The following is a 27,992-nucleotide window of genomic DNA, read 5'->3' on the forward strand; positions in this document are numbered from 1 at the left end:
GAACACAAATTGCTGGCCGGTTCCAAGCAGTTGTCATATCTTGTATGTATCTAATTTTCAACTCTATTTTTCTTCTTTTAAGAAAAGTTTGGGGAAATTAGGCACTTCTTATCATCAGTAGGTAAAAGGAACTCATGATATTGGCTGAGAACCAACATGTTCACATTCTAATTCAAGCTGAGTTAAATTTTTCAGTCATGCATTGAGTTTTCAGAAAGGCAGATTCCCAATCACTGAAGTTATTTAAAAAATAATTTAAAATTATTGGCATGGTTTTAGCTCGAAAAAAAAAGAAGTAATACTTTATCCTTTTTCAAAATAAATATTTTTTATTTCAAAAATACTTTTCAATAAAAAGTTAATTTGATATAATTAATTAGAAATTGAAGGAATTTTATCCACGGTTAATTAGGCAGAAAAGTTTATTTTGATAAGAAGCTAACTTCAATTTTTATACTAACATACACGGGTGAAAGAGCAAAGCCATGCCAAAATATCGTAGTGACAGAAAGCTAGCACTTTTTTTCTTAAAAAAAAAAAAAAAGGAGGCTGGATTTTGGATTTTGTTTGTTTTGGTGATTTTTTGCTTGTCATAGACATTTTTATTACTAACATCAGCAGTTTGGTGTGACAGAAGTACTAGGGCAGAACAATGATCTTAAATTACTGTACAAATAGATCTGTTTACAAGTTCTTAATGGTATCTTCAGAGACGGAAATAGATGCTTTAGTATTTAAACAAATACTTACCTCTCTAGAAACTTGACTAGATGTGCCAAGTAACTAATTTAGGAAAAAAAAATATTTTATAAAACAGCTTCTAAGCAAGGAATATTGGTTTTGCCACAGAGGATAGTAACATATTTTCAGACATTAAGAAACTCTCGATTCCTTATGGGACAACAAAATATTTTCCTTTCGTAGAGTAGTCAGAATGATAGAATTTGAACGATTGGAATGATCTGATTTCGCTCAATTTTATTGTATTTCTCTAGCAGAGATTGGCTTGATGTTTGTACAAGTTCCTGGTGTTTAGCCCTTCCACAGCTCTAGGACAACAGTAGAAATTACGTGGAAAAGCTTTGTCTGATTATTGGCTTTTTTCAACAATCAATAAACTGAGCTACAGGTGAAAATGCATAAAAAACACTTATTTTTTTTTAATCAAAATTTCAACATATTTAAAGCAATAAAGAAAACAGCATGGACAGCAGTATGCATGTCTGCAGGGAAGAAATGTCACATACACAAACAAGATCTCCTTTTGGTTTTACCTTTGTTTGGGCTTAGAGTAATTTTACCACCTTTTATCTATTTAAAGGTAAGCGCCTTAACTCCACTAGCTCTCTAGGAATTTTGAGTAGTTTATGAATGAAGAGAGGCAGGGTCCTCTTAGGATGGCTCATCTCAACTGACATCTGAATGAGATGAATCACTTCCCTCGGGATAACCTTCTTACACTTGTAGTTAAAAAAGGAGACCTTAATACCAGACTAAGTAAGATGTTTACTTTTCAGACATCTAAATCTATGTGCATTGATTCCCTCATTTGTCATCTACAATTATAAATCTATCCTAGAAACAGAAATGTGCTTTTTGCTGTTCCTTATCAACAATGAGAAGAATGAACTGAGAGACAGCATATCTCAAAGAGGCTTAATGGGGTGGCCTCAGAGGCTGAGTTGTAGTCTGCTTCTGCTACAGCCAACCAGGTGACCACTATAGGCAAGACAATTAGCCTCTTTATGCTTCAGTTTCTTTATGTGTTAAGAAGGCATGGTGGAAAGATAAGAGTATTGTACATCAGCTTTGAGATTTGCAAGCAGTAAGCGCTGTTAGTAAAGCTAAGGGTCTTTGTGCATCAGAAATCTTGCTAACATTTGTGGAGTTATAGGAGACAGTATTTGCGAAGCATTAAGTACTCTGCATTAACTCTTAAACTTTCATATCCCTATAAATCATAGATAAAAGATTTTACTGAAAGAAAGTTAGGATTATTCAACTTTACGAAACACACATCAGGCATCTGTTAGACAAATGAGAGATACTAAAAGTTACTTGTTAGAAATTAGTACCATTACTACCATTTCTAACAGTAAAGTTGAAAAAATGCAGGATTGCTGTTTACAATAAATATTTATTCTTCCAAGTTGAGTGTTAAAATGAGGCAGAAATCTCATTTTTAGGAACATCTACTGAGTGACATGAATGGTAGTCCAATTTCACTGCTGGGTGCACAAAGCAACTAGGCTCTCCCCAAATGATGCTAAGGCTGCCCAGAGCAGTGTTTCCAGCTCCCCAAGTAGCCTTTCTTGCAAGCTCAAGCGCTACTTGCTGTCTTGGCGCAACCTGAGGTAGGAACTACGAATCAGAAAACTCTGGCAGGTTTCTACCCATGATTTTATAAGCAGAGTCAGAGAGGGATAGAAACTTGTGAATGGTCACATTCAAGAGTAAAGTTCAATTTATTGTACTGTTTTTTGCTGTGACAGAGCCATCTTTCCCCCATGTGACTTCAGGGTAGTGAGTGAGTGGGAAGCTGTGTGGATCTTAACTGTCTACCAGGGTTAAACCACACTTGTAAATCTACAAAATGAATCAGAGAAAGGGATGTGAGCCTCAGTAATAGTTACCATACTTTTCATAGGCATTGGTCCATGATGCACAATTGCCTTTTTAAAAAATAAAATTTAAATTAAATAATTAAATTTAATTTTAATTAAATAATTTCAAATAGTATTTTTCTCACTACCTTAGAATGTAATTCCACTGATGCTTACACATCTCTAACATACTTGTAACTCACACAATTTTTTTTTTGTTAATATCTCTTGTATGCATATTTGATCTTCAGTACTTGTACAAGGAACTATCATCACTCTCACACTTAGATCCATTGTAATAAATGTAGAATTCATGCATGAAGAAAGAAATAACCTTACAAGTAAGAGATGCACGATTACGCTGATGGTTACGTCATTCTTTGTAGAGTTCTCTAAAAGAAACTTGAATGCATAATTACTGAACCTATACTGAACATTCAAGATGTGCTGGTGATTATCTGGCAGCTACACACCTAACCAGCTTACATGAGTACTCACATAAGATGTTTAAAACACGCCCTATCACTTTTACTGTAACCGTTATTTATATAATATTAAGCTTTTTAATTATATTAGAATAAGATTTTGGAACTCACATCATAGCTTAAGGAGTTGGTGTGAGAAATAGCATCAAAGCAAAAAAAGAAAAAAACAGCCAGTGGAGACCAAGAACTAATTAACGTTATCCCAGATAGGATGGGAAAGAAGCTACAGGAAATGAAAAAGTAATAAAACCACTAAATATTCTTTCCCAGGCAAAAGAAGGAAAAATAGGAATTGTATTTAACTGAATAAAGCATACATATTTTCTTTCTTCTTAAGAAAATGTAAGCAAAAACATTGTCCCCTCAAAACTTAGCAAATGCATCTGTGAAATATTGTGAATTTGTTACATAACAATAGCTGTAAAGAAGGTGAAAATATATGCAAGCAGTAAAACTTATGTGTGAAACTATAGTGAAACTATAAATTCCACAAACATACTGAATAGAATAAGAGTAAAGTATAAATTATATTGTATGCTTTAGAGATGAAAATGTTTGAGCAACTCTCCTTTGGTAACAAGTATCCAAGCAATTTCTAAATTGCCTATCAACTCATCACCATTTCAAAGACATTTCTTTGTCTTCACTAAAAGTAATAGTTTTTTTTCTCTAAAAGTAATGAAGCAGATTTACCTGACAATTCTTTTTACAGAATATAATAAATATTGTTTTGTATCTATGAAACAATTCTAAAGAAAGAAAAACCTCCAGTCACTTTTCTCAGTTCATTCTGAAGGCTCAGAGGCAATAGAAATATAATTGCCAATTTTATTTCTTTTTGCCAGTTGTCTAGAGGCCCGTAGGACCATTCCTAATCACACAAAGGCAAAGATATGAACCCATAATGGATCCTGAAGACTTCTAAATCTAAACTACAGATGGAAACTTGATTTCATTCACCTATGTGCCTCTTCAAAGCACGTGCTTTTACAAATGGAAATTCAACAAACTGAGCAGTATTTTACATATTATTCCACTGAATTCAGTGACAGTTGAGAACTGGATATGTTGTCCAAATTACAATTCTAATCCCAATGCTCATGTTCTATCTATGGATGATGCTGCAAGGAGGGCAGGCTCAAATAAGCAAGAGGAGATATTGCATCATACAACTATTCTGTGGAAGGTCATTATGCTTGAAGTCTAAGGGTAGAATAGAAAAGGGCATGCAGGAAAAATTTCCCATGGATTACTAAGCGGAAGATATCATGCTGTACACTTGCCTAGGGAGTTCCTGAGTCATATAGTCTATGTCATACTCATATATAACCATATGACTATATGTATGATTATATGTGTATATGTGCACGTATAATCATACAGTCACATATGTACATACATAAATCTATACATATATTACAGGCATATATGTTTAATTTACTGTTTCTGGGACATGCTAGATGGTTCTTCTGATCAAACAGAGATACTCCTGTATTTTTAGCTGTTTTGCTATCTGATGTACACGACATACAGTCAGGTCATTGCTAACAGCTTTTGTAGGAATAACAATTGTATGCACTATTGCTCACTATGACAGTCACTGTATTGGTGCTGGTGCAGTCCAACACCTTTTTGCTAATGTACTTCTCAAGTGTGCACACAGTGGTATAAACTCCATGGGCTTTGTTGACAGTAGTCATGTTTACTACTAAGAGACATAGTTTTGTCCATAGAGCTGCAGCAGTGAACTTGTTTAGGGATGGTCTAGATTAACCTATCTCACTTTGACAAAAGACCTAGCTAAATTTCACCTGGAGAGTCATCAGAACACTTACATGCAATAATTTAGTTTCACATGTTGTTATGTTGCTGAAATGGAAGAAGTTTTATGATGACTCCAATTCATAAATTTAAAGCCAGCAAACACGGAAGTCCTTGTATCACCTGTGGGGCTTAGTACATCTTTGCCTCTAAACAATGCATATTGCATTCCAACATACATGATTAAGCGTATTGAATGAGAAATTCTTAATGTGAAGCATTAACAAATATAGGTAACAGGCCTTTATAGATCAAAAGCAGAAGCAACTCTGTATAGAGTTTAACGCATTAGAAAATCAAGATATGGAGAGTTGTCCATTAGGTGGCACCAAATTTTTCCATATACATGGAAACTGTAGGTAACATAGAGAAGTGTTTATCTGCTAGTAGCTGTCAGGTGCTCTCTCAGCTAACCTCCATTCAGAGACAGAACCTCTGAAATGCCATTACAGCCCATCAGTGTGCACCACTGATGGGTGTTCATCCAGAAAGGAGAGCGTATGCTTCAGTCCATGTTTAACTAACCATTTGTCTGGTGTAAAGCTATTTTTATCATAAATACCAGTCTGCACAACAGTCAACATAGGTCACTGTGGCACTTGAACATATTTTCAGTTCCTTCTTCGGACTCTTTCCTAAACCATGGGAAGTGTTTTTCTTGTCTCATGTTCTCTACAGCTACTCAACCAGAAGCAAACCCCAACTTTCGACTAATCAGATTCCAATGTGCAAAGTGCACAGCTATTACTATCACTGAGATAAGCTGATATTCCTTAGAGTAGTACAGTGGTCAGTGAATAAGATGATGAAAGACTATCTTTCCTTTCTTTAATACTGTCTAAGACCAAAACTGTTTCTACTTCACCATTAGCATCAGTCATAAAAGTCCTTGCCTATAATTTTACTTCCTTTTATTTTTTCTTTTACATGCAGTTCAGAAACTCTCAGTTTTCTCTAATCAGTCACTTCAGATCAGTTTGGAAAGTATAATAAGTAAATGTAATAAAAAGCTTTATTTTATTTAGACATAAGTCAATGCTTATTTCTATTTAGCTGTCCCAAAACTTTCTGATGAGCAGCAAATGTATGAATTATATGGATTGATTCCACTTCACCCACACTATGACAGGACTAATTTAGCAAGCACAGTGCTCACAGGGTGATGAACATTGCCTGGAATGACTCATTTCCTTTTACCGTGTCATCTTAAAGGTTAATTTCATGGGGTTCTGTTCAGCACATTATCTAGTAACTAAGAGATAATCAAACCTTCTGTTCACCGAGGTGACTGGCCAGTGCTGCTAAATGGTATTGTCATTGCACTAGAGCAGGTAAACGGTGCTCATCTCTCTCATGCAAATAAATTCTAATGATGAATGGGAGTTTACTTTTCACCCCATTGCTTCTACACAGTTCAAGAAATTGTTTGCTCTCGCACTAACCAGTTCATCCTATGTCCTCTACCTCCTGCCTGCTCCTTTTTGCATTGTGGCTGCTATAGCATAGCTAACATCCAGCCCAACCATCCAACATAGGACTGCCCCAGTTTACTATATGTTTGTAGTCTGGTCTGTCTGCCTATAAGCAGTGTATGAACTCATAGTTCTGGACTAAGGGAACCTTGGTCCTGTTGCACAAAGCATCAGTTGTCAGGAGTCTTCTCCGAGCTCTTGCCTGAGATCCCACGGTACTTCTGAAAACCAAACCTTCACAGAACAAGAGGACTTGCGTGCAGTACTAAAACCAGCCCTGCTTGTCTGGGTACGTTATCTTTGAATATTCCAGACATGCTCCTCTTGACCTGAGCTGGTTTGGAATAGGAAGGGAGCAGAAAGTTAGCACATGAGCAAGTAAAAAGAATCTCTTTCCTTTGTCTTTAATTGTCTGTTCCTTTTTTTTTTTTTTATATATATATACTTCCGACTCTTTATTCCTGCTGGCCTTTTAGGAATAGATTTGTGAAAAAAACTAACAAAAACCCCAAACATAAAGTCCTGCACACTTCCAAAGGCTACGGAACAACTATTGCACAGGACTAATGCTGGAAGACCGTGCAGTTCTTTCTCATCAAACAAACTGCATTATCTTTAAGTCTTTATTGGCTTTTTAAGACTTACTACTTCTCAGTTATTAGCATGGTTTGGCAGCAATGAGTCCCCAGGGAAATGCCCCTTACAGTTACAACGTAGAGGTATATGTACAACATTACATAAGTAGATGGATAAAGCTAATTTTAGATCAAAGAACATTAGTATTAAGTGAAATTACTAATATATCTTAGTGGGATTCTTAGCATTCAGAAGTAGACATAGAGCTGCAGACTCACTGCTCTGCATCTTTGTATATTATTAGCAAACTTTAAGGCCAAATATGAAAAATATTTTCTTTATATTTCCTTAATATCAGGAGGCTGACACTTTTCTCACACCTTTTTCATGTGAGGGGAAAAAAAGTACAATGAGACAATCAAGCAAGAAAAATAACTGTGCTGACCCTCTGCAATTCCTACTCATGTCAGTTTGGGGAGAAACTGCTCAGCACCTCTCACTTTTCCTTGGCATTTTGCAACATGCATTTCTAGGAAAACAGCAGATAAGAACTTATGAAGAGGATTGACTTGAGCTGTTGAAGAGGAACATCACTAAAGAGACTGGTATGTCCAAGAGCAAAGGTGGAAAAATCAAAACTCGTGCTTTAATTGTACATGGCAATACTTAATGAGATGCCAATGTCACAGTAGTTGCTTCCAGATACTCTCAGAATTCATGATTTTTTTGCTTCACAACAAAGTTGCAATAAAGTCTTATTAGTATTAAGCTTCCTAAAATCTTAATGGAAATTCCCCCATTTCTATAAAATGTAAATATATATTAAAGTGCAGTATATTTTTTCCCAATATAATAATTTTCCAATATAAAATTTAGAACTATAGATAATACACTTCCACCTGGTTACCCTGTATAGAGCCCTCAAACTGAGTCTTGTGGATGCTCTAGCATATGAAGAATTATTTTCAGACCATTTCTTTTTATTTGTTTTAATATAACTAACAGCCAAACCCTCTCACTGTGAACACTTAGTCCTGCATATGGTACTTCTCTCATGTTGCCATTTGTTATGCTAAAAATGCACAAAGAAGAGAGCAGAGAGCAATCAATTGTCACGTAATCAATGTTGTGAAAGAAGGGAGCCAAAATAAAGGTATATGAATGTTAAAAAAACCCCAAACCTTACCAGTATCCTTAGGAAAAAAAAAAAAAAGACAGGAAAACCAGACTTGACAGTGTAAATTTTTGCCACTATCAGATTCAAAGGACTACAAAATACTTGCTGGGAATGATATTATGATATTCTTTATAGCTATAAATCATGAAGAGATTCACCTCTGAGAAAGCTATGGCCACAATCAGCAGGGAAAATAACAACTCACTGTTTTATCTAGGTTATTCTTCCAGTGAACATTTTAATGTACTTGTTGCTCTGTTCATTCTTAAGTGATTGCTATATTATATGGCATTCTATTTCAGGTGAATTATTATTCTTAGCCTGCGAGTGTGCAGTTCAGTATAAATGGCAATACAGTTCAGATCAATTGATTTGGCAAAGACGTGTCAATCGGCAATGTTTTGTACGTTTTTCGTGCAGATGAATATTTAGAGAGAATAAGGATGTTATGAAGTTCCTTGGAAAGAGCAGGAAACAAGTAACATGTTTTTACCTAGCACATAATTTACTGTATCTGTACTATCTGTCACAACGACTAAAGCAATGGAATAAATTGCAGGAAATTAAACACAGACATACTGGGAAATAGGCAAGAATTTGGACTTTAACAACATCATTATCTGAAAGCTTTTGAATCTTTCGGTATGATACTACTTTTAATGAAGACCAGTTAAGCTTTTAGCCTTTCAAAACGCACAAGCTACCCTTTCATGTTAAGTACCATGGAGAAGAGTATTGAAAACTGGTTAGACAGTGTTGAAATTAATAGTGTCATGAATAATCAATAGTGGATGCTAAATTCTGCACAAAATTTTAAAGTGGGGTTGTAAAGGCTAAACCAAGAAGTCTTCTCTCAGGATTCAAACATACTGGTTAAAAGTAAGTGTAATATAATGATCTGGATTTTATCTTTCTTTCTGACTTCCTACTACTGAGGCATTTAACTGTTTATATGCACACATCATCACAATAAATTTAAAAAGTGCTACTTAAAATGTTACATCTGAGGATCTAGATATTGTAATTCTGTCTCAGGTTGAACTGACCAGTATATGCTAGTGGGGATTTGGCCTTACAATAGCAGTTGCAAAATTATGTATAAACAGTGGTGGGATTAATTATAATTGAAAACTGCTGTTTTAAAAGTCCTTTTCAATGCAATAAAGATCAAGACAAAAAAAGTAGATTTTTTCCAGAAAGTGTTTTAATTATTACACTTAATAATAGCTTGAGGTTTATCATTTGGAAGACAGACCAGCTGCAAAAAAGAAATCAAGATCTAATTAGAAATGAAAGTCATGGAACAGGTGATCTTGAGTGCTATCAAGAAGCACATGCAAGAGAACTGAGTGATCAGCCCCAGTCAATGTGGGTTCACGAAAGGCAGGTCTTGCCAAACTAACCTGATCACCTTCTATGGGAAAGTGACTCGACTACTGGATGGGGGAAAGGCTGTGGATGTAGTCTTCTTGGATTTAAATAAAGCCTTTGACAGAGTTTCTCACAGCATTCTGCTTCAGAAACTGTCTGCCTTTGGCCTGGAGAGGCGCACACTCTCCCAGGTTGAAAACTGGTTGATTGAATGCACCGTGAGTAAGTTCATGGATGACACTCAGCTGGGTGGAAGCGTGGATCTGATGGAGGGTAGGGAGGCCCTTCAAAGGGATCTGAACTGTTTGGACCACTTGGCTGAGACCAATGGCATGAGGTTTAACAAGGCCAAATGCCGGGTCCTGCACTTGGGGCGCAACAACCCTATGCAGTGCTACAGACGAGGAGAAGTCTGGCTAGAAAGCTGCACAGAAGAGAAGGACCTGGGGGTGTTGGTTGACAGCCGACTGCACATGAGCCAGCAGTGTGCCCAGGTGGTCAAGAAGGCCACCTGGCTTGTATCAGAAACGGTGTGACCAGCAGGTCCAGGGAGGTTATTCTCCCTCTGTATTCGGCACTGGTGAGACCACACCTTGAGTACTGTGTTCAGTTCTGGGCCCCTCACCACAAGAAGGATGTTGAGGCTCTGGAGCGTGTCCAGAGAAGAGCAACGAAGCTGGTGAGGGGGCTGGAGAACAAGTCTTACGAGGAGCAGTGGAGGGAACTGGAGTTGTTTAGCCTTGAGGAGAGGAGGCTGAGGGGAGACCTCATTGCTCTACAACTACCTGAAAAGAGGTTGTGGAGAGGAGGTAGCTGGCCTCTTCTCCCAAGTGACAGGGGACAGGACAAGGGGGAATGGCCTCAAGCTCCACCAGGGGAGGTTCAGGCTGGACGTCAGAAAAAAAAAATTCACAGAAAGGGTCACTGGGCAGTGGTAGAGGCTGCCCACAGAGAGGGTTGAGTCACCATCCCTGGAGGTATTTAAAAGATGGGTGGATGAGATTCTCAGGGGTATGGTTTAGTGGCTCGCAGAAATGGTTGGACTCAATGATCCTGGAGGTCTTTTCCAACCTAGGGATTCTGTGATTCTGTGAAATGGACCCAATTGCCCATTTTTAATTGAATTTAATAGTAATTCCATTTAATTGAATTGAATAGTATTTATAATAATTTAATTTAATTTAATAGTAACTCCATTTAATTGAATTTAATAGTAACTCCATTTCAAACACAGCTCTTCTTAGAAGCAGAAATCTTCAAGCACTTGAACACCAGGCCCAGAATCAAAGTTTTGTATTCCATTGGGAGATACTGAACTGCTACGTTTTCCCATAAAAGCAGTCAGGACCAGCTACATCATATACATGATAACTCAGGAATACTCTTAAAATCTACATGTTTCAAATGCAGTGTGAACCACTACAGATACACTGTGTCCCTTCAGAGACTTAAGCAGAACTCAGACCCTGAGGATTTTACTTGCTATCTGCCCATGTCTGCCAGACACAAAGATTGGCATCCCAGAATCTCTTTGCCTTCAGGTTTTTTTAATATTTTCTATCTATTCCTTCAGCTGCTACAGCCAAGAAGAGGAAATATCGGTACAAGATGACCTAAAAATGCTACTCTATCATGTATTGTTCATGAAATCTGATCTCTAATAATCAAAGAAAATAGCTATTGCTTTATATAAGATTATTACTATTTTACTGAGTTGAATGCAATTGTCTGCAAAGATTTGTATTTTGGGATCAGTTAGTACTCTGCCCCTGCAACCATCCAAATCAAGACTGATTCTATTTTTCCTGAAATTATAAGATTTAAGAACCTAACAAAAACACTTTGAGAAGTTACTTAGAACACATTACTGTACCCACAGGGTAATTTCAGAAGTTTTCAAGTAGACTATAAAGTCCAAAGATCTACATAGAAGTCTTCTTGCTGCTGTATTCAGAAAGATATGAGCTTTACGTTCCTTTTGGATCTCAGGCACTCTCATTATAAACAATGAAAAATAATGCAGAGTTCAACATGTTCTGGCTGAAATACTTTAGGATCTATATAGGAAATAAGCATAACATATCTTCCTATTTTCCAGACGGTATTTTAGGCAATATTCTTTTTTAAATTAGAAACAGTGCAAAGTTGGAAAACGACTCTTACCAGTTACTTGCATGAAACTTTAAATGAAATTCAAAGATCCATTTTTATTTTTGAACAGGTTTTTCTTTTTTCAAAACACTATTGTTTTGTTGTAATATGGAACATAAGATTTGATACTCACTTTTTCTTGATAAAATTAGTTCAAGCTTTTGTCACTAATTCAATATCTTCAATTTCAATTATGTTTAAAGTTGTATCATTACATTATGAATATACTTTCAGTGTTTTTTTCTAGTCTTTTCATATGCAAATGTGAAGTGACTATCTAATTTTACGTGGTAAGCCTCAAATATACACTGAAGTCAAAATGAGTAATCTGGATAAAAAGTAAATTTTAATCAACTTTTTACTCCGCTATCTGTCAGTGATATAATCAACTCCTTTCATCTCAAAGAAACCTGAACATTCCTGTATGAGATTTTCCCAGACACACTTCATGGACGATCTAATAAGGTTTTGGAACAGAACATTATTTAAGAAATTTGAAATAAAGTCTTTATGCAGTGCTTTGAGAATGTTCATAGGGTTTTTCTTTCTTTAAGGTGATTTCCAAAATATTTTCAGTATTACTTTACATAATATTGCTATTCTGTAATGTACTGTATTGCAAAATGGATTGCAGAACCTTATTTTACTTTCTTCCATATTCTTTACTCTTTCAATTGAATAACAAAACCACTGTCAGATCAGATTAGGTCAGAATAATACAGCTTAGTTCAGCATCTCCTCTGGAAACAGCTGATAGCAGATGTTTCAGAAGTTATTATAGAAAACTTTGTAAAAGCCTGGAATAACATGCTTACACATATTTTTTTCTTAAGTACCTCCAGAAATTTGTTGATTTCATTTAAGCAATTTAGGACATATCTTGGTTTCCTCTATTTCCTCTCTGTCTACTGCCAAGTACTTATAGAAAACACAGGCTTTATCTATGTGACCTTGTCACACTAAAAAACACTGAAGTGAACTTATGTGATCAAATATTCCAAATTTGTGTCCAAGTCTTACATATTACCTTGGTCAAAGTCCACCTAAAAGACATATGATAATGTTCTACTCTTAGAAAACTCACTTTCAGTAGTCCTTCTTTCTTCATAATAAATTGTTAATAATTAATATAGTTCCTTATAGCGCTGGAAGAACAAACATGCATACAGATATCTAGAAATTACTTTGAAATAACATGATTAAAGAAAGTCTGTTTTTTTCAGTACTTAGTTCCATTAGCATAAAAGTGTGCTGTTTGTAAAACTCCTTACTTCTGGGAAGTGGCTCTTGCAAAGGGCTGACACACTGCCTCCAAGAGATGCAGCAACAGTGGTTATTTGTTTACCTGACTTGCAGCAGAACAAACCCTGACAGGGGACAAATGGTTTTATACCTTGAATCTTGGATATATTTTACCTTAATACAACACTCAGGTGAGAATGACCTAATATTCATGGAAATACAGATTTCAGGTATGGGTTTAAAGGTTAAAATTGCTACGTGTAGACACAAAAATGCTTTAGTGAACTTTCTGGAATCCCAGAGCAGGAAAAATTGTCCATAAGGACGTAGCTATATTTATCCTGTTCTTCAAGATGACCCTCAGCTTGATTTCACAGGGTTTTTTCACATTAAAATCACATCAATCCACTAGTTTGCTAGTTTCCGTCCACAACAGTCTGCACAACAGGAAGCAGAATTGTGGTGTTTTTAGTTTTCCCGCTGACTGCAAAATCACTATCAAACCCCACAGTTCAGTAGTTATGAAAAAAGATTTTTTTCATGCTGTAATAAGATTTTTCTTCTTGGAATGAGCCCAAATACGTATTGTTCTTTAAAAACAACAACAAGAATTATTCTTGGTTTTGTTTTATGAGATGATCTCCACTATGTCTAGTGTAGGCACTTAGCATCTAAATTTTAAGTTGTTATTTTCCTAAAGGAAATACCTTAGTTCCCTATACAGCCAGTGGAGACAGGAGGGGGCTTTTGATGACTTCGACTGGGAAGCCAAATGGCCTCAGTTTAGTTATTGAAGGATTTACCTTTTCTCGGTTTCTTTGTAAATCTGCTACACAGAAGCCTGTCTTTGAAAACAGAAGACAAGAAACAGAGCAACATAAGAACATATTTTTGATGCTTCAAGCTGAAATTCAACTCCCTTTTAGCACACAGCAAGCAGTTGCTATGCAAAGAGGCAGGCACAGTTTCTATGTCTCCCAGCTTCTGTTATTTGCCTATGCATCATGAATAACGTGATCCAGAGAATGTAGAACCTAGCCTGTCTCTTACAACTCCAGAGTGACTGCCTTTGTTTGACTAAAGCTGTAGTTTTATCCCTGATCATCTCAAGCTCAGTACCTAAACCCATCTCTACAGCTGAGATTCACCTCTGTGCCCACACAGCTGTGTCTGCACTCTATATTTTTACTTCCAGAAATGGCCAAATCAGAAAAGTTACAGCCTCCTCCTTGTCACCCCTGCCCGTGTGTACTGGGAATACAGAAATAGGAAATACACTTGCATCTTCTTACAAATCTGCATCGATTTGATTTTAGTAGTTACACAGTATTAAGTAGTTAATGTCTGGCCTTGCAACCATGTCTCTGATGTAAGAATGAACAGACCATATTAAAAATAATGAAAGAAGGAACTAAACTCTTTTATGGTGACAAATGAACCTTAATACTACTCAAAGTGGCAGAATATAGCCAGAAATATCCAAGAAGAGTAAGCGGGGAATGACTGGGACAACATGGACAGGTGATATCTGTCAATATTAGAGGCAGAAAATCAAGCACCCATGATGTGTATGGTCCTAGTGGGAGCCACTTTTTCCAAGAAGTACTCAGGCTTTCTTCCTAACAAGAATTATTCTTCAAATTCTTGAACAATAACATCTATCAAAAGCAGCGTGTCTGCTAATTATTAATTTTATAGCTCCACATAAGCATTTTACAATAGTTAACCGTGCTTTCTAATACAATCTTCATAGAATGTTATTGAAACCTAGTTATAACACCAATGACATTTTTACCAGTCATCTTCCACGATTTCTGTTTTAAACCACCTGATGAATGCTTTTAGCCTGACCTTTCTGGATGCTCTCTGCTTCATTACCTATGGAATGTCTAGTGACTGTGTCTGTAACTACTCTGCTTGAAGCCATCAGGTTAATTTGCTTGTCTCCATAAATTAGACTGGCTTACTTGAGACTAAAAAGAAACTCCCTAAAGAGATATTTTGATGCAATTATTTATTTATTATTAAGAATCCAATCTCCTGGTGCAATTTCTGCGACAAGGCTTTTCCAGGAAAATTGATTTTCAGCAACTTGTTCAAGGTATTCTCAGAGTTCTTGATCATAAAGAAGGCATAATACGTACTACTTTATGTGGTGCATGACAAGGCTAAATGCAGAAATGAAAAATCTGTAACTTGTGTTATACAAAATGACAGATCTTTACTGGTCCTAATATGAATTCATTTAATGCTTCTTTCTGATAGCTTTAAAAATGTACCCTATAACTTTTCTCTTATTTTCTGCTTTAGATCACATTAAAAAGATGCTGAAATCCCAGTCTATACAGCTGCTTTACTACTTCCTAGGTCCAAGTTACCTCTAATAGGTATTTTTAGTGGTTATTTTCATTGTAGGAAAATTAAATATAGAGCAATTACAGTGCTAGGCAGAAACACTACAAACTCATATTACCTGCTTTATCTCATTAAAACAGGTATTCTAGGTATCCAAGAAGTTTTCTGATGAAGTATCCTTGCAAAAATCCATTTGTTTCACTATGCCACCACAAAAATAAACTAAATCTCCATAAACCAGATGCCCTATCTTGTGAAACAGGGAAAAGTACTATTTCCTAAGTGTGTTTCGACTGCCTTTAATAGATATAGCAAATAAAGTTGTGGACAGTGTTACTGTAACCAGAACTCACAGATTTCCATGTCATATGTTCATACTGCAACTCTTATCTTCTGCCATTTCCTCCTGTAAGCCACACACACATGCTGAAACAATTCTTATTCTTTTTCCTGATTCTGATTTCCTTCTCATGTCTTCCCAAAGGGCAAAACTGACCTCTCAGTACAATTCATCTCCGACCATACTAAGAACAGAGTCAAGCATACTAAGAACAGAGTCAAGACCACTATCAGTGGAATTGCATATGTAAAAGCTAAACCAGAGTGAAAAAAACTTTCTTCCTTCCTTGCTTCATTCTATCAGATAGAAGATTAATTGTAACATGTAAGTGGTATGTTTTCTACTATATTTTTATAGTAGACTTACCTCTTAAAAAAATAGTTTCTTAAAACTTAAAATAATTTTCTTAGATGCTGAATACCCACTGTCACGCTTAGCTAGAATGACACAGCACATTTATTAATTATTACTTATTTGAAAGAAGTTTGAGGTAGAACATACAAATACATGGATAAGAGGACCACAACTAAGCAAGTGAAGATTTATAGCTGATAAGGGGCATTTAAGGGTTTGTTTAGATTTTTTTCCAAAAAGCTTTAGGGCAAAGCTTTCAGTTGAGCTATGGCAATGCCTGTTATTTTGAGCACGCTTCCCTTGATAAAGTCATTTTCTGCTGGGACAGATAAACTTGAGCCTGTAACCCACAAGACATGTTGAGACTGAGGTCTCCTCTCTTCTAAACCCCCAGAATAAGCATGGATAGGACAATAAATCACTAAGGGTAATGCTAAGAGAACAGGATAAAGTTAATTATTTCCTCTGATGCAGTAATAGATAAAGTAGTCAAACTGCAAAATGGAAGTGCAGGATGGGAAGACTATTTCTGTTCATTTAAGACTTGATCCAAGGTATTTTGAGACATTTTCTTTCCCTTCTTGCATTCCTTTCAATTTACTTTCATCATTTTCCAGCTTCAACATGCTATCTACTTTCTGCCAGGAATGTAATTACCAGAGGGACTCAAGAAGGGATGTTGGCTCTTCGCTGTCTCTAGCTTCATGGGGACTGGAAAATCTCTTTTCACTGTGATGCTCCGATCAATGTTTCTAATTTTAGCTGGCTAAACAGCAAACAGCACTCACTACAGTCTTACTAAACTCAGGAAAATCTGTACCTACTGCACTTCCCAACAATGGATGACGAAGATCACACTGTTCCACTTGAACCCACCTATAAGACAGGGATAAGAGCTAAGTGTGGCAAGAGAAGTAAGGGAAGGATAATGCCCTACTGTTTCTGTTCTGGTTTTCCAACTGTTTATGGCCCATGACCATTCCAACCACATTCCATTTTCCAAGCAATATCCAAAACATGTCTGTGATATGAAAAGAGATAGTTTTGATAACACGGACAGCCATTGCACATGCTGTTGCCTTCACAAAAGACCTTCTGACAGTGGGTCTGGTCTTGTTATTCAGCACTTGGTACTATTCAAATTGGTGCAAAATTTCTTCAAACAAGCTGAAGGAAAAATATTCTTAACATTTTCTTTCTGCTCCTTTCATGGTCTGGTCAATAATCTAGCAGCGTACCCCACTGAGAGGACCTAAATTGAGTATTTCCAATGCCAGTAAATAATGTGAATGAAGATAAAAAGGACTTCAGAACTTGAGAAGTTATGAATGAAAATTTATGATCTGAAAGCAGATAAAGGAATGTTCCTGGGACATAACTAAGGTGAAACAGCTTCTGGGAGTTGGTACTTTGACCTGAAGGAGGAAGAAAGCTGCCTGTAATCAAAGATGTTATTGCCTAGAACCCAGGAAGTACTTTGCAGAAGTAACAGTGATGCTAATATTCCAAAGCCTCTATCCAACTGAACTTATGCCCAGATTCATCTTACTTATACTAGACAACCAAAGTACACTTAATATCTCCGCAGATTGGCCATCTCCTCTCTAGTCTGCTCATTAGCCTTATTTACATTCTTCTCAGAGGAATCATAGAATCCTAGAATTCCTAGGGTAGAAAAGACCTTTGAGATCATCAACTCCAACCGCACTACTAAATCATATTCCTAACACTTCATCTACCCACCTTTTAAATACCTCCAGGGATGGTGACTCAACCACCTCCCTGCGTAGCCTGTTCCAGTGCTTGACAAACCTTTCTGTGAAGAATTTTTTTCCTAATTTCCAATCTAAACTTCCCCTGATACAGACTCTGCTCTGGACACGCTTCACGATCTCAATGTCTTTCTTGTAGTGAGGGGCCCAAAACTGAACCCAATATTTGAGGTGTGGCCTCACCAGTGCTGAGTACAGGGGGAGAATAACTTCCCTGGTCCTGCTGGCCACACTGTTTCTGATACAAGCCTTCTTGGCCACCTGGGCACACTGCTCGCTCATGTTCAGTTGGCTGTCTACAAACATCTCTAGGTCTTTCTCTGCCAGGCAGCTTTCCAGATACTCTTCCCCAAGCCTGTAGCACTGCATAGGTTTGTTGTGTCCCAAGTGCATGACTCTGCACTTGGCCCTGTTAAAACTCATCCTTTTGCCCTCAGCCCATTGATCCAACCTGTTCAGATTCCTCTGTAGAGCCTCCCTACCCTTCAGCAGATCAATACTTCCTCCCAGTTTAGTGTTGTCTGCAAATTTGCTAAGGGTTCACTCGATCCCTTCATCCAGGTCATTGATAAAGATATTGAACAGGACTGGACCCAGCACGGAGCCCTGGGGGACATCATTTGCGACCAGCCTCCAGCTGGCTTTAACTCCATTTACCACCACTCTTTGGGCCCGGCCATTCAGGCAGTTTTTAACCCAACAGCGGGTATGCCTGTCCAGGCCAGTGGTAGCCACTTTCTCAAGTGGGATACTGTGAGATACTGTGTCAAAAGCTTTGCTAAAGTCGAGGTACGCTATATTCACAGCCTTTCTCTCATCCGTCAAGCAGGTCACCTTGTCACAGAAGGTGATCAGATTAGTTTGGCAGGACCTGCCTTTCATAAACCCATGTTGAGAGGACCTGATCACCCAGTTGTCTGGTGTGTGCTGTGAGATGGCACTCAAGATGACCTGCTCCATGACTTTCCCTGGGACTGAGGTCAGGCTGACAGGCCTGTAGTTTCCTGGATCTTCTCTCCAGCCCTTCTTGTAAACAGGCAAACATCTGCCAGCCTACAGTCCAATGGAACTTCCCCAGTCAGCCAGGCCTGTCAGTAGATGATTGAAAGAGGTTTGGCAAGCACAAGCATCACAGGTTCTATACACAAGATATTTTTGCCCAGGACTGCATGTCCTAGAAATAATGAAGAGCTGTGGTAATGACACTTGGATCTACATAGACAAAGGGTCCAGCAAATCCTGGGTTTTTCTTTGCATTCAAAGAAACCTCTCAGTACACATTCTTCTGTTGTGAAGCCTGAGGCTAGAGTATGCTTAGAGTATGCTTGAAGTATGCTAGTTCAGATGCCAAACCCCACACCATGGATGAAAGCTGTAGAGCATTCTGGTCAAGGCAGAATCTGACAAGGCTTCCTGGGTCTGCCTCCTTCTGAGAAGTGAAGGTAGGGACCATGGAGGTAATCCACATAGATCTTTGCTCCTTTCTCCTATCACATTCTAGTTTGGGTAGAAAATATTTTATTTCCTGAAGGCATCTTAATGTTCTGAGATTGCACAGTTTTCTAAAGATGAAAGGGGACTCTGTCATTCTCAATAAGGATCTACTCATTCAAAATACTGTCCCAAGGGAAACTAGCCATGTGGCCTGGACTACTTGCAGAACAGTTAAAGGCAACCAACCAATTTGGAAAACTGATCATCTGCATCTTAGCAGTTGAATCTAAATCTAAAAAGATAGTGAGTACATTTATGATCTTGTTGTCAATCTTCAGACTTTGATGCTGGGGATATTGCTCAAGGTTTTAATTATGTTTCGTACTTCCCATTAGGCTGCAAGTGGCTCTTAGAGGACCTTCATGGTGTTTTGAAGAGCAATATTTCTTGCAACCTGAAGGGAGTTGTTATTCATCTAGATCAAAACAAGTACCTAAGGATTGGTCAGAGGGGTAGGGCACGCTTGACTACTACAGAACTCTCAAATGGCAGAGTATTTTCTCTTCTCTGACCTACTTAACGTCTTTGACAGGATGGCATTATTTTTCATTGTCTATACATATATCAGTAATTTTTTATAATATTACTGGAGCAGCTTCAGGATGGGGAATCTTGAAATATACCTGTATGATGAATATTTTATTACATTATAAAATGCAAAACTCAACTGAATTGAATTGAATAGCATGCCTTTTTGCTAGCATGGACTGTCTACATAGTAAAATTCTACAGTAAAGGTCTGTGACTCATAAGGTAGGTAGCATCCTCTGTTATGCTAGAAATGTTACATTATTATGTGTGCTATAAAATAGTAGCTAGGGGTGCTATTTCAGTATTTTTAATAATAAGAGTTTTTATCTTTGCTATACATGATTTTCCTATTTCTAAGTTTGGGAAGATACTATTTAAATGAGACATACATACTAAAAAATAAACATGTCCTCATAAAGCCTCGGACAAGATAACAAAAATTTGATCAGTGTCATGGTTTCTGTTGAACAAAGGCAGTAAGATCACCACAAATCAAGTTCACCTTTAGCTTTTAGACCATGCAGCTTCCCTAGCATGCAGCCATGAGACTGAAATGTCAGGGAATCTCTTCATCCCATGAATGTCAGCTGGCTTAAGCATTGCAACACAGTATGTCTGGCTGATTGAAAGCATGGAACAAGGACAGCCATGGTTCATCAGTTCCCAGGTTCCCTAGTCAGACTACTGAAATGGTCCAATAAGAAAATTTGATTGCCAAGGGCATCCAGTAAATTTACAGCAGTTGGTAACATACATTACTACTTTATTTCTGCTCTTCACTCTAGGTTCTTCTGTTTCTGAAAAGTGCTGGCAGGATAAAATCTATCTCAGTAGATTTTTCAGGTGGAATATAACTAAAATGTTTCTGTCAACACAAGAAGGAGCACAGAAATGTCTGTCAAACTGACACAGTCCCTGCACTTGATGAGCTCAGTGGAATGAGTCTTCCACCTCCAGTTTTTGTAATGCGAGGGAGCAACGAATCAGTGATATTTTTGACATCTAAAAGCAATTCAAGGTGAGAGAACCAAGAAAGCTGGTATTTGCTAGTCAGAACTATAAATAAACTTTTCAGCACCAAGACCCCTCCAAAGCTGTTTAAATAGGGAAAAAATTTATGGATTGCTACTGCCTAAGGAAAGGAACGTTATCTCTATTTTAAAGTGTGTCATTTCTTCATAGATGCAGTAATGCAGACAGCCAATGGAACTTTGCCTTCCTTCGTAACCAAAGTAAATCTATGCTTGTTCCTTACACTATTGATAGGGATCTCAGATCTGACTCAGCGTTTTCTATTTTCAGAATCTGAGGAAGTAATTAAGTTGATGCGATTTTTTTTTGCAGTGAATCTTGTTCCTGGAAAGGCTAATGAGTGAAGATACTAACTTGCAATGGCATTAGTGTATGTTTAACTGATGACTAGCTATATACTCTGATTTGAAGTGGCATAGCATTTAGCAGAAAAAGTGACTCATGATCACTGAACAAATTATCAATATATGATTGTCATGTACAAATAATGACATAGAGTTCTCTGTATGTGATGTGAAAGAGCAAATAACTCTGAAAGGAAGTGGAGGGTAGTCTTTCTTTTCAGACACAAGAATATCTGCAGTATTGGTGACATTAGCAATTTGGCTGGATTTAGAGAGATCAATATGAGAATGATTGAAGATCTCACTGAATTTTAGAAGTTCTGAAGAGCAGAAATTAAGTGTATATCAGCTGTATTTCCACTAAAGCAAAAAAATCAAAACAAACAGTGGAGTAGCCATATATTCCTTGTTGATCTATGATAGCCATCTAAAATGACATAAAAAGTAAAGTAGATATAAAGGCGAGATTTAAAAGGTAAATGACAGTAAGAAGTGTTTGTCTTGAATGGTGCATTCTGCAGAAAACATTTTTTCTCTCTGACAGAACATTTAACACATCAGTAATAAAACATACTTTAGGACTTTGTGTGGACAAATTTTACAGACTAAAAGTATAGTGATTTTATGGAGTTGATTTGAGCAGCACACCGAAGTCCAGGCTACTTTTATAAAGGTCAGACCCTGATCATATTATGGCAGAATGAAACAAAGGAATAAATATTTTACTGTCCTGTAAATCTCTCAATAAAATATGAATAAAACTTCAAAATACATCATATAAATAGACAGAAAAGCAAACTGCCATGTCTGAACTTCTCCTGTAGCTATTGTAAATCCAAGATGTTCTTGATCGCTGCTAAAATATACCTATGTGGTGAATGAAGAACTTCTTTAAACCTCAATTTCAAAAAAAGTTCCTGAGAAGAGAAATCAAAAGACCGGAGATAATCCCAAGCAGTAATTTCTCATCCTCTTCCTTGAAATGCACAGTTTCTGAGAAATATTGAATAATCACACCCTTTTCCTCACCTGCTTGGTATTGGAACAATGCATGTGTAATCTAGCACAGCTATGAAAGACTCTTTTTGAATAGAAGGAGAAGTGCAATAAATAACACTATTCTAACATCTGACGAATGAGATACTACTCATTAAATATGAATGGCAGAATTAACTCTTAAGGTGAAAAAAAGGGAAGATTTTTTGATACATCTTTTCTTCACTTAAAATTGACATCAGCGTATGTGCAGCTTTTTTATGAGTAACTTTAAACTGTTGACAAAGAAACCACTGAGGATATAAAAAGCAGCAGAGAAAATACGAGTGGAGGTGACATTGTTTTATAATGCTCACAACATATCTAAACTAGTCTTTATGAATACATTTTTTAATCAATTTACTCATCTTTTTATCTGCAAAGTAATTTTTATTTAGCTGTGACTTCTGTTGCATGTTTATTATTCAGAAAACTTATGTGAATTGAATTCTGGCTGGGAGAATTATTATTCCTACTTATTTCCTTTGTTATTTTTTTTCCTGGATATCCGATTTTATTAAACAAATAAAAATAATCAATTGAATTGATTAAAAATATGTTTTACAGTTTTGTCCATGGATAAACTGGTCATTCAGGTCCATACTGATATTTATATGAAAAGAAAGGAAATAGAAAATAGTTATACAGGGAAGGGATAATTTATGTCATTATATATAGAAATACATTGCTATAAGACAGACTCTTCACATCTGCAATAATTCTAGAAAAATTAATGATAACTAAATCAAATTAATTTCACCTAGCTTTAGTTGCCTAAAGGACAATGTGCAGTATAATGCAGTCTACTTAAAGTGAATTAAATAAGGAAGACACTCCCTATTCTTGAAACAGAGGTCTGTGGTAGATTAAATCAATTTCCTCCTATTGATGCTTATTTTCTCTATTGCCTGTTGAGGCAGGTTGGATGACTGTTTTCAACTGGAAAACTAAACTTAGTTCTGATAAATTCAGACAAGTCTGACTTTAGATAATGTCAATAAAAGTTAGTGCATGTAACTGAGAGAGAACTGGATCTGTGATCCATTTTACCTGGGTAACTAAGAAATGTAAGTAATCCCAAACATAGGTACCTAGATGATCAAGTGAGGTCAAAGATCTTCAAAATAGCAGGTCCATAGCATATGTTGATGAAATATGTCCATGATACACAGTTGGACTCTAGCCATTCTTGTCTTACCCCTAGTGCAGACAGTATGCTGGCATACATTACTGAAGACGTGACATAGTACTGCTCATCATGACAATATTTTTTGGCTACAGAAGTCATAAAATGACCTTCAATTAGTCCTTTTCTGCTTTAAGACTCATGGGGGTTTAGAAAGGCTCTCAGAGGCCCCTCACTCCTTGCAGAAGATTACGTCTGTTGTGCAAGAGAAAAATGTGTAATACAAATAATTCTACCAAACCCTCAACATTCACATAGTTCCATTTTTTGATAATACAATTATCTTACCCTCTATGAGCTTTCCAGTCTGCTCTGCGTTGCCCCCAGGCAAGATCTTGGCAATATAAGCTCCAATTTCCCCACTGCTTCCTGGAATTTCTTTCCCACCTACAACTCGGATTCCCAGTCCATTGCCTGTGATCAAAAGATAAAGAAAACTTTAAACAGAGATGAAGTAATTAATAATTCACTGGAATGAAAGAAAGAGAACAGCTCATCGGAGGTTACTAAAGGATGTCATCAATAACTTCCAGATGTTTGGAAGATTGAGGTTAACTGCAGTCCCATCTGCCACTTTCCCAAAGACTTAATTTTGGGTAGAAGCTTTTCAGCGAAGAAAAAGATCTTCTTGAGTAACTACTGTGTGACTAGCATCACACAAATAACTGATTCACTAAAAATTACATTGAAGCCAATCTTACCTTCATCTGACAGCCTTACTGTACTGCAAAAGGACTAAATCATGGCAAAGCTATTTCAAGCAAACCACAGCCTGCAGTATTAATTGAATATCATTAAATGGATAGAAATCCACATGAAGTCTGGATTCTAAGGATAGCTTTATCATAAACATGAATGCAATTTATCTGAAAAATTATAGTAGCTGAGCTTTTAGAATCACATAAATATGGAGACAGACAGAGATCACTGAGTTCCAGCAGCAAAGCATATACATTTACATAAACCTGTATTTGGCAGATGCCATTATTTTTCTTAAATATTTGCTTTTAACTGACGTATTTTACAAGAGATTTATACAAATTATTGGAATGGGAAAAACAGTCTGTGTAAAGCATCATCGAATCTAAAGTATTTCCTCCTTTTTTAAAAAAATTAGAAGTTGAAATGATTTTTATCACTCCAATTATTTTAGCTGAAGAGAAGCAGATCACTAATCTCCCTTATCTACAGAACAATGAGAGTGAAAACAAAAGCTTAAAAAATAGTCTTACAAAGCTAATCTTATGCATTGCCAATTTTGCATGTCATCTTGCTTTTTAAAAAAAATACTTCCCATGCAACAAAATCGAATTCCTTCTTTGAAGAAAAAGTAAATTTCATATGAAGTGATTCACACTTTGATGTGAAAGTAAAGACTGATTTTCCCACCTTAATTGTAATGGTTAAATGATTAATCTTCAATTTACTACTTTAAAAAGCCAAACCTGCTGAGTGATTAGACTAATCAACTATAGGAAGCTCACCATATTATCTGCAAAGCTTTATCTTCTTAGACCAAGGTTTTTCCTCCTAATACCGTTGAGTTTGATGTCAGCCCAGAGTTGGTTTTAGAAGCGAGAGAGTCACATTGAGTTTCTGGCCAAAAATGTTTCCACTAGTTTTTTTGGTTTTTTTTTTTTTTTTTTTTTTCTATCACAGTTTAGCTAAATCTGTATCATTTTTGCCTCAGCTTTCCTCATCATTGCATATTAGACATTTTCCAAACAAGCACTTTCTTTCCATTTGGAAGATGTCTGTTGTTCAGATACATGCACGGATCCTGGGTAGCACAATATAAAGGTAAGGACGACCACAGCAGACTCTTGACTTAAGTGGTTTAGCAGGAATTACCTAAGGTACAAACAGCTCATTCACCACAAGCCCAGACCAAACTGGTGTATCCCTCTAATAAACCAATAAAACAGGTTGGTGCAGGAACCATGGAAAAATAATGGTGAAGAATTAAAAGGAAATATATGAGCATTGTTCTTAGATCTGCAGCATAGTCATTAGTGTATATAGATATATTTAATGCACTGAGATGAATAGACTACTCTTCATATTTTTTCAATATACTATTGAGTATATTGAGTATGCATTCCTGGAGCAAGCAAGAAGTTCAACCACACAACCAATGGCAGGGGTGAGTGTCACTTAAGATGATGGGTACGGACTGGTCCTGGGGAGATGGTATATTTCCATTAGATCTACATTTTGTAACCTCACATAACAAAATTTGGGTGGAGATTCAGTGATAGGATGACCACTGGTAATGTTCTATCAGTATACAGAACTTTCAGTGAATCTTTCCAGTGTGGGCTGATGGCCAAGGATGAGTTTCAGGGGTAAATAACCTGGGTATAAGCCATGATATGTCTGGGGGCGAGTGTATGATGAGTGGTACAATAGACTTTGAGTTTTAATGAAGAATGATCAACACTGTTCACAGACCGTATCTTTTACTATTTATCCACTATAGAATGTAAGAGGAGAAGTTGATTTGGTATGGTACTACCAGGAGTATAGGTAGGAATTCGTATGCATATGCTCAACATAATTCACCTCCAGATCATGCTTACATCCAAGTTTAAGACAAAGTTCAGATCTGTCATATAAACGCATTTCAGCATCTGTATTTTTGTTTTACCTATGTGGTGATATTTAGTCTTGATACTTGCAGAACAGATAAGAGATTTAGGGAGTATGTAAACTCAATCCTAGGACAAACCGGACATTGTAATAATTGCATAAAGATTTGCTATGGCAAGAATGTCTTCTCAAGTTTACCTTGCTTTTTGTCCAGTACAACTTTGTCAGTTCAAAAACCCACTGCAAAATGATGAAAGTATCTAGAGCAGGTGCTGTGGTTACTCAGAGGATAGCATGAAATTCAATCTTAAGTTCCTTGAAACTGTTGCTTAAATATTGGCCAATTTGACCCCTCTCTGTATTTTTCCTCCTTTTGTAATTTGAAGAGTTGAGCCACATCTTTAGGAAAGTCAGTTACTTGCAAGACTTGCACCTGGGGATGTAAAGTAATGCAAATATAACATAAAAGAATGTAAATCTTTTTAAACCCCTTTTGGGACCTGACAAGTGAACAGTTGTCTGTCTTTCTTTCAACAGCAAATTAAAAATCGGAAAAGTATAAATATTTCAGCTTGAGGGGGATCTTCTGAAATAAAAATGTAGAAAGATCAATGTAATTAACATAAACTAACACCACCTAAATACCTAAGCTATTTACAGGCACAGGGAATATAATTAAATAACTGCTACAGGACATATCCATCACAGTAGTTAATATTCCTTTAATTATAAACCTGGTATGAATGTTAATTGATTAACTAAACATATCGCTGTTTGGCTGGTTTCTGACACAAATGATTTGATCCATAGAAAAGATGCTGCGCTTTAAACAATAGCTATATCAGTGTTCTAGGACTGTGCTTTAGAATTTCTATGGGAAATAGAAAGTAAGTAGTTTTTCAGTATAATTGCAACAAACTGCATAGTTATTTTAAATGAATTATCTTATTTCAGTGCAAAATTTATATTTAGCTCTGGTAAAATTATTTTTCCTGACTTGATAGGGAAAGCAAATCCACCATTCTAAGGATAGGTCTAAATGTTCTCTACTAAAGTTGAATAACGTAGTCTTCAAAACCATGAGCACTTCATTGCACACAGTAAACGCGTACCCCAATAAAAGCATTTAAACTTTAGTCCATCCTTAAGACTTAGAAATTAATGTGGGCTGTTCTGCACACTTATCAGAGGGCTGCTGATCAAACACTATCAAAAGACTTGTTAATGCGTCACAGATCTGAGGCTCACAACTAGGAACTATAAAGTTCAGTAAATCCAGTGAAAAATTATTACTAATACACAACACACACAAACAAACACACAATAACTTACTTTTAACACACACAGCCAGTACATGGACTTTTTATCACTAGGATTGTATGCTTTTCAGCACATAGCAGAGTAAGTCTACAGGGTCAGAATTCTCTCATGATATACTACGGTAATATCTCTACATCTGATAGCTTCAATATAATAGAATGGTAGAAAGGTTGTTTGTCATATGAAAGGTTGTACAAGACACTCGATTTCAGAGGCAATTCTATGGATGACTATGCCAGATACCTTTGAAAATCATGGCTGATATTCATTCCGATTTTGCAAATCTAAGATGTTTGCATTGCTGGTAATAAAATCAATTCTTTTCTGTGATAACATATAAAGAACTTTATTGTCAGATGCTTTGAAAAGGCTTATGATTTTATATCTGCAAGTTTTAGAGTCAAATGTATGACTGACATGATGTACTAGACAAGAACATGCTTGCTAAGGGACAACCATGGGACTGAGGTGTGTGTGTGTTTCTGTGCATGTTTTTGTTGCTGGACAAATCAGGGGACAGTTTATTTAATTTAATTTGTTTGCGCTAATTTGAAAAACTGTTTTTCATTATTTCTGTGTTGCAAAGACAATACCAGAAGAAATATTTTAACTTAAATTATTAAACAATCAGTTCATGGAAGTCAGAATGAATGAGTTCTTTTTTGCCCATTGAGCCTTAAATGCTCTGTTCTGGCTGACAAAGAAATATTTCTTGTCATATTTGATGTCACTGTATTTTCTC

The 27,992-nt window shown here is 36.6% G+C and overlaps 1 protein-coding gene across 1 annotated transcript in view; it reads right to left on the reverse strand.

Moving 5' to 3' along the window:
* Positions 1-27,992, reverse strand: part of PCLO (piccolo presynaptic cytomatrix protein) — a 362,471-nt gene that overhangs the window by 93,824 nt on the left and 240,655 nt on the right. Inside the window, exon 10 of the mRNA XM_054056434.1 lies at positions 23,630-23,755. Coding sequence (XP_053912409.1) covers positions 23,630-23,755 — 126 coding nt within the window. The remainder of the gene's footprint in view (positions 1-23,629; positions 23,756-27,992) is intronic.

The sequence above is a fragment of the Cuculus canorus genome, chromosome 1 (genome assembly GCF_017976375.1).
Source record: "Cuculus canorus isolate bCucCan1 chromosome 1, bCucCan1.pri, whole genome shotgun sequence".
In the NCBI taxonomy this organism is placed as follows: Eukaryota; Metazoa; Chordata; class Aves; order Cuculiformes; family Cuculidae; genus Cuculus; species Cuculus canorus.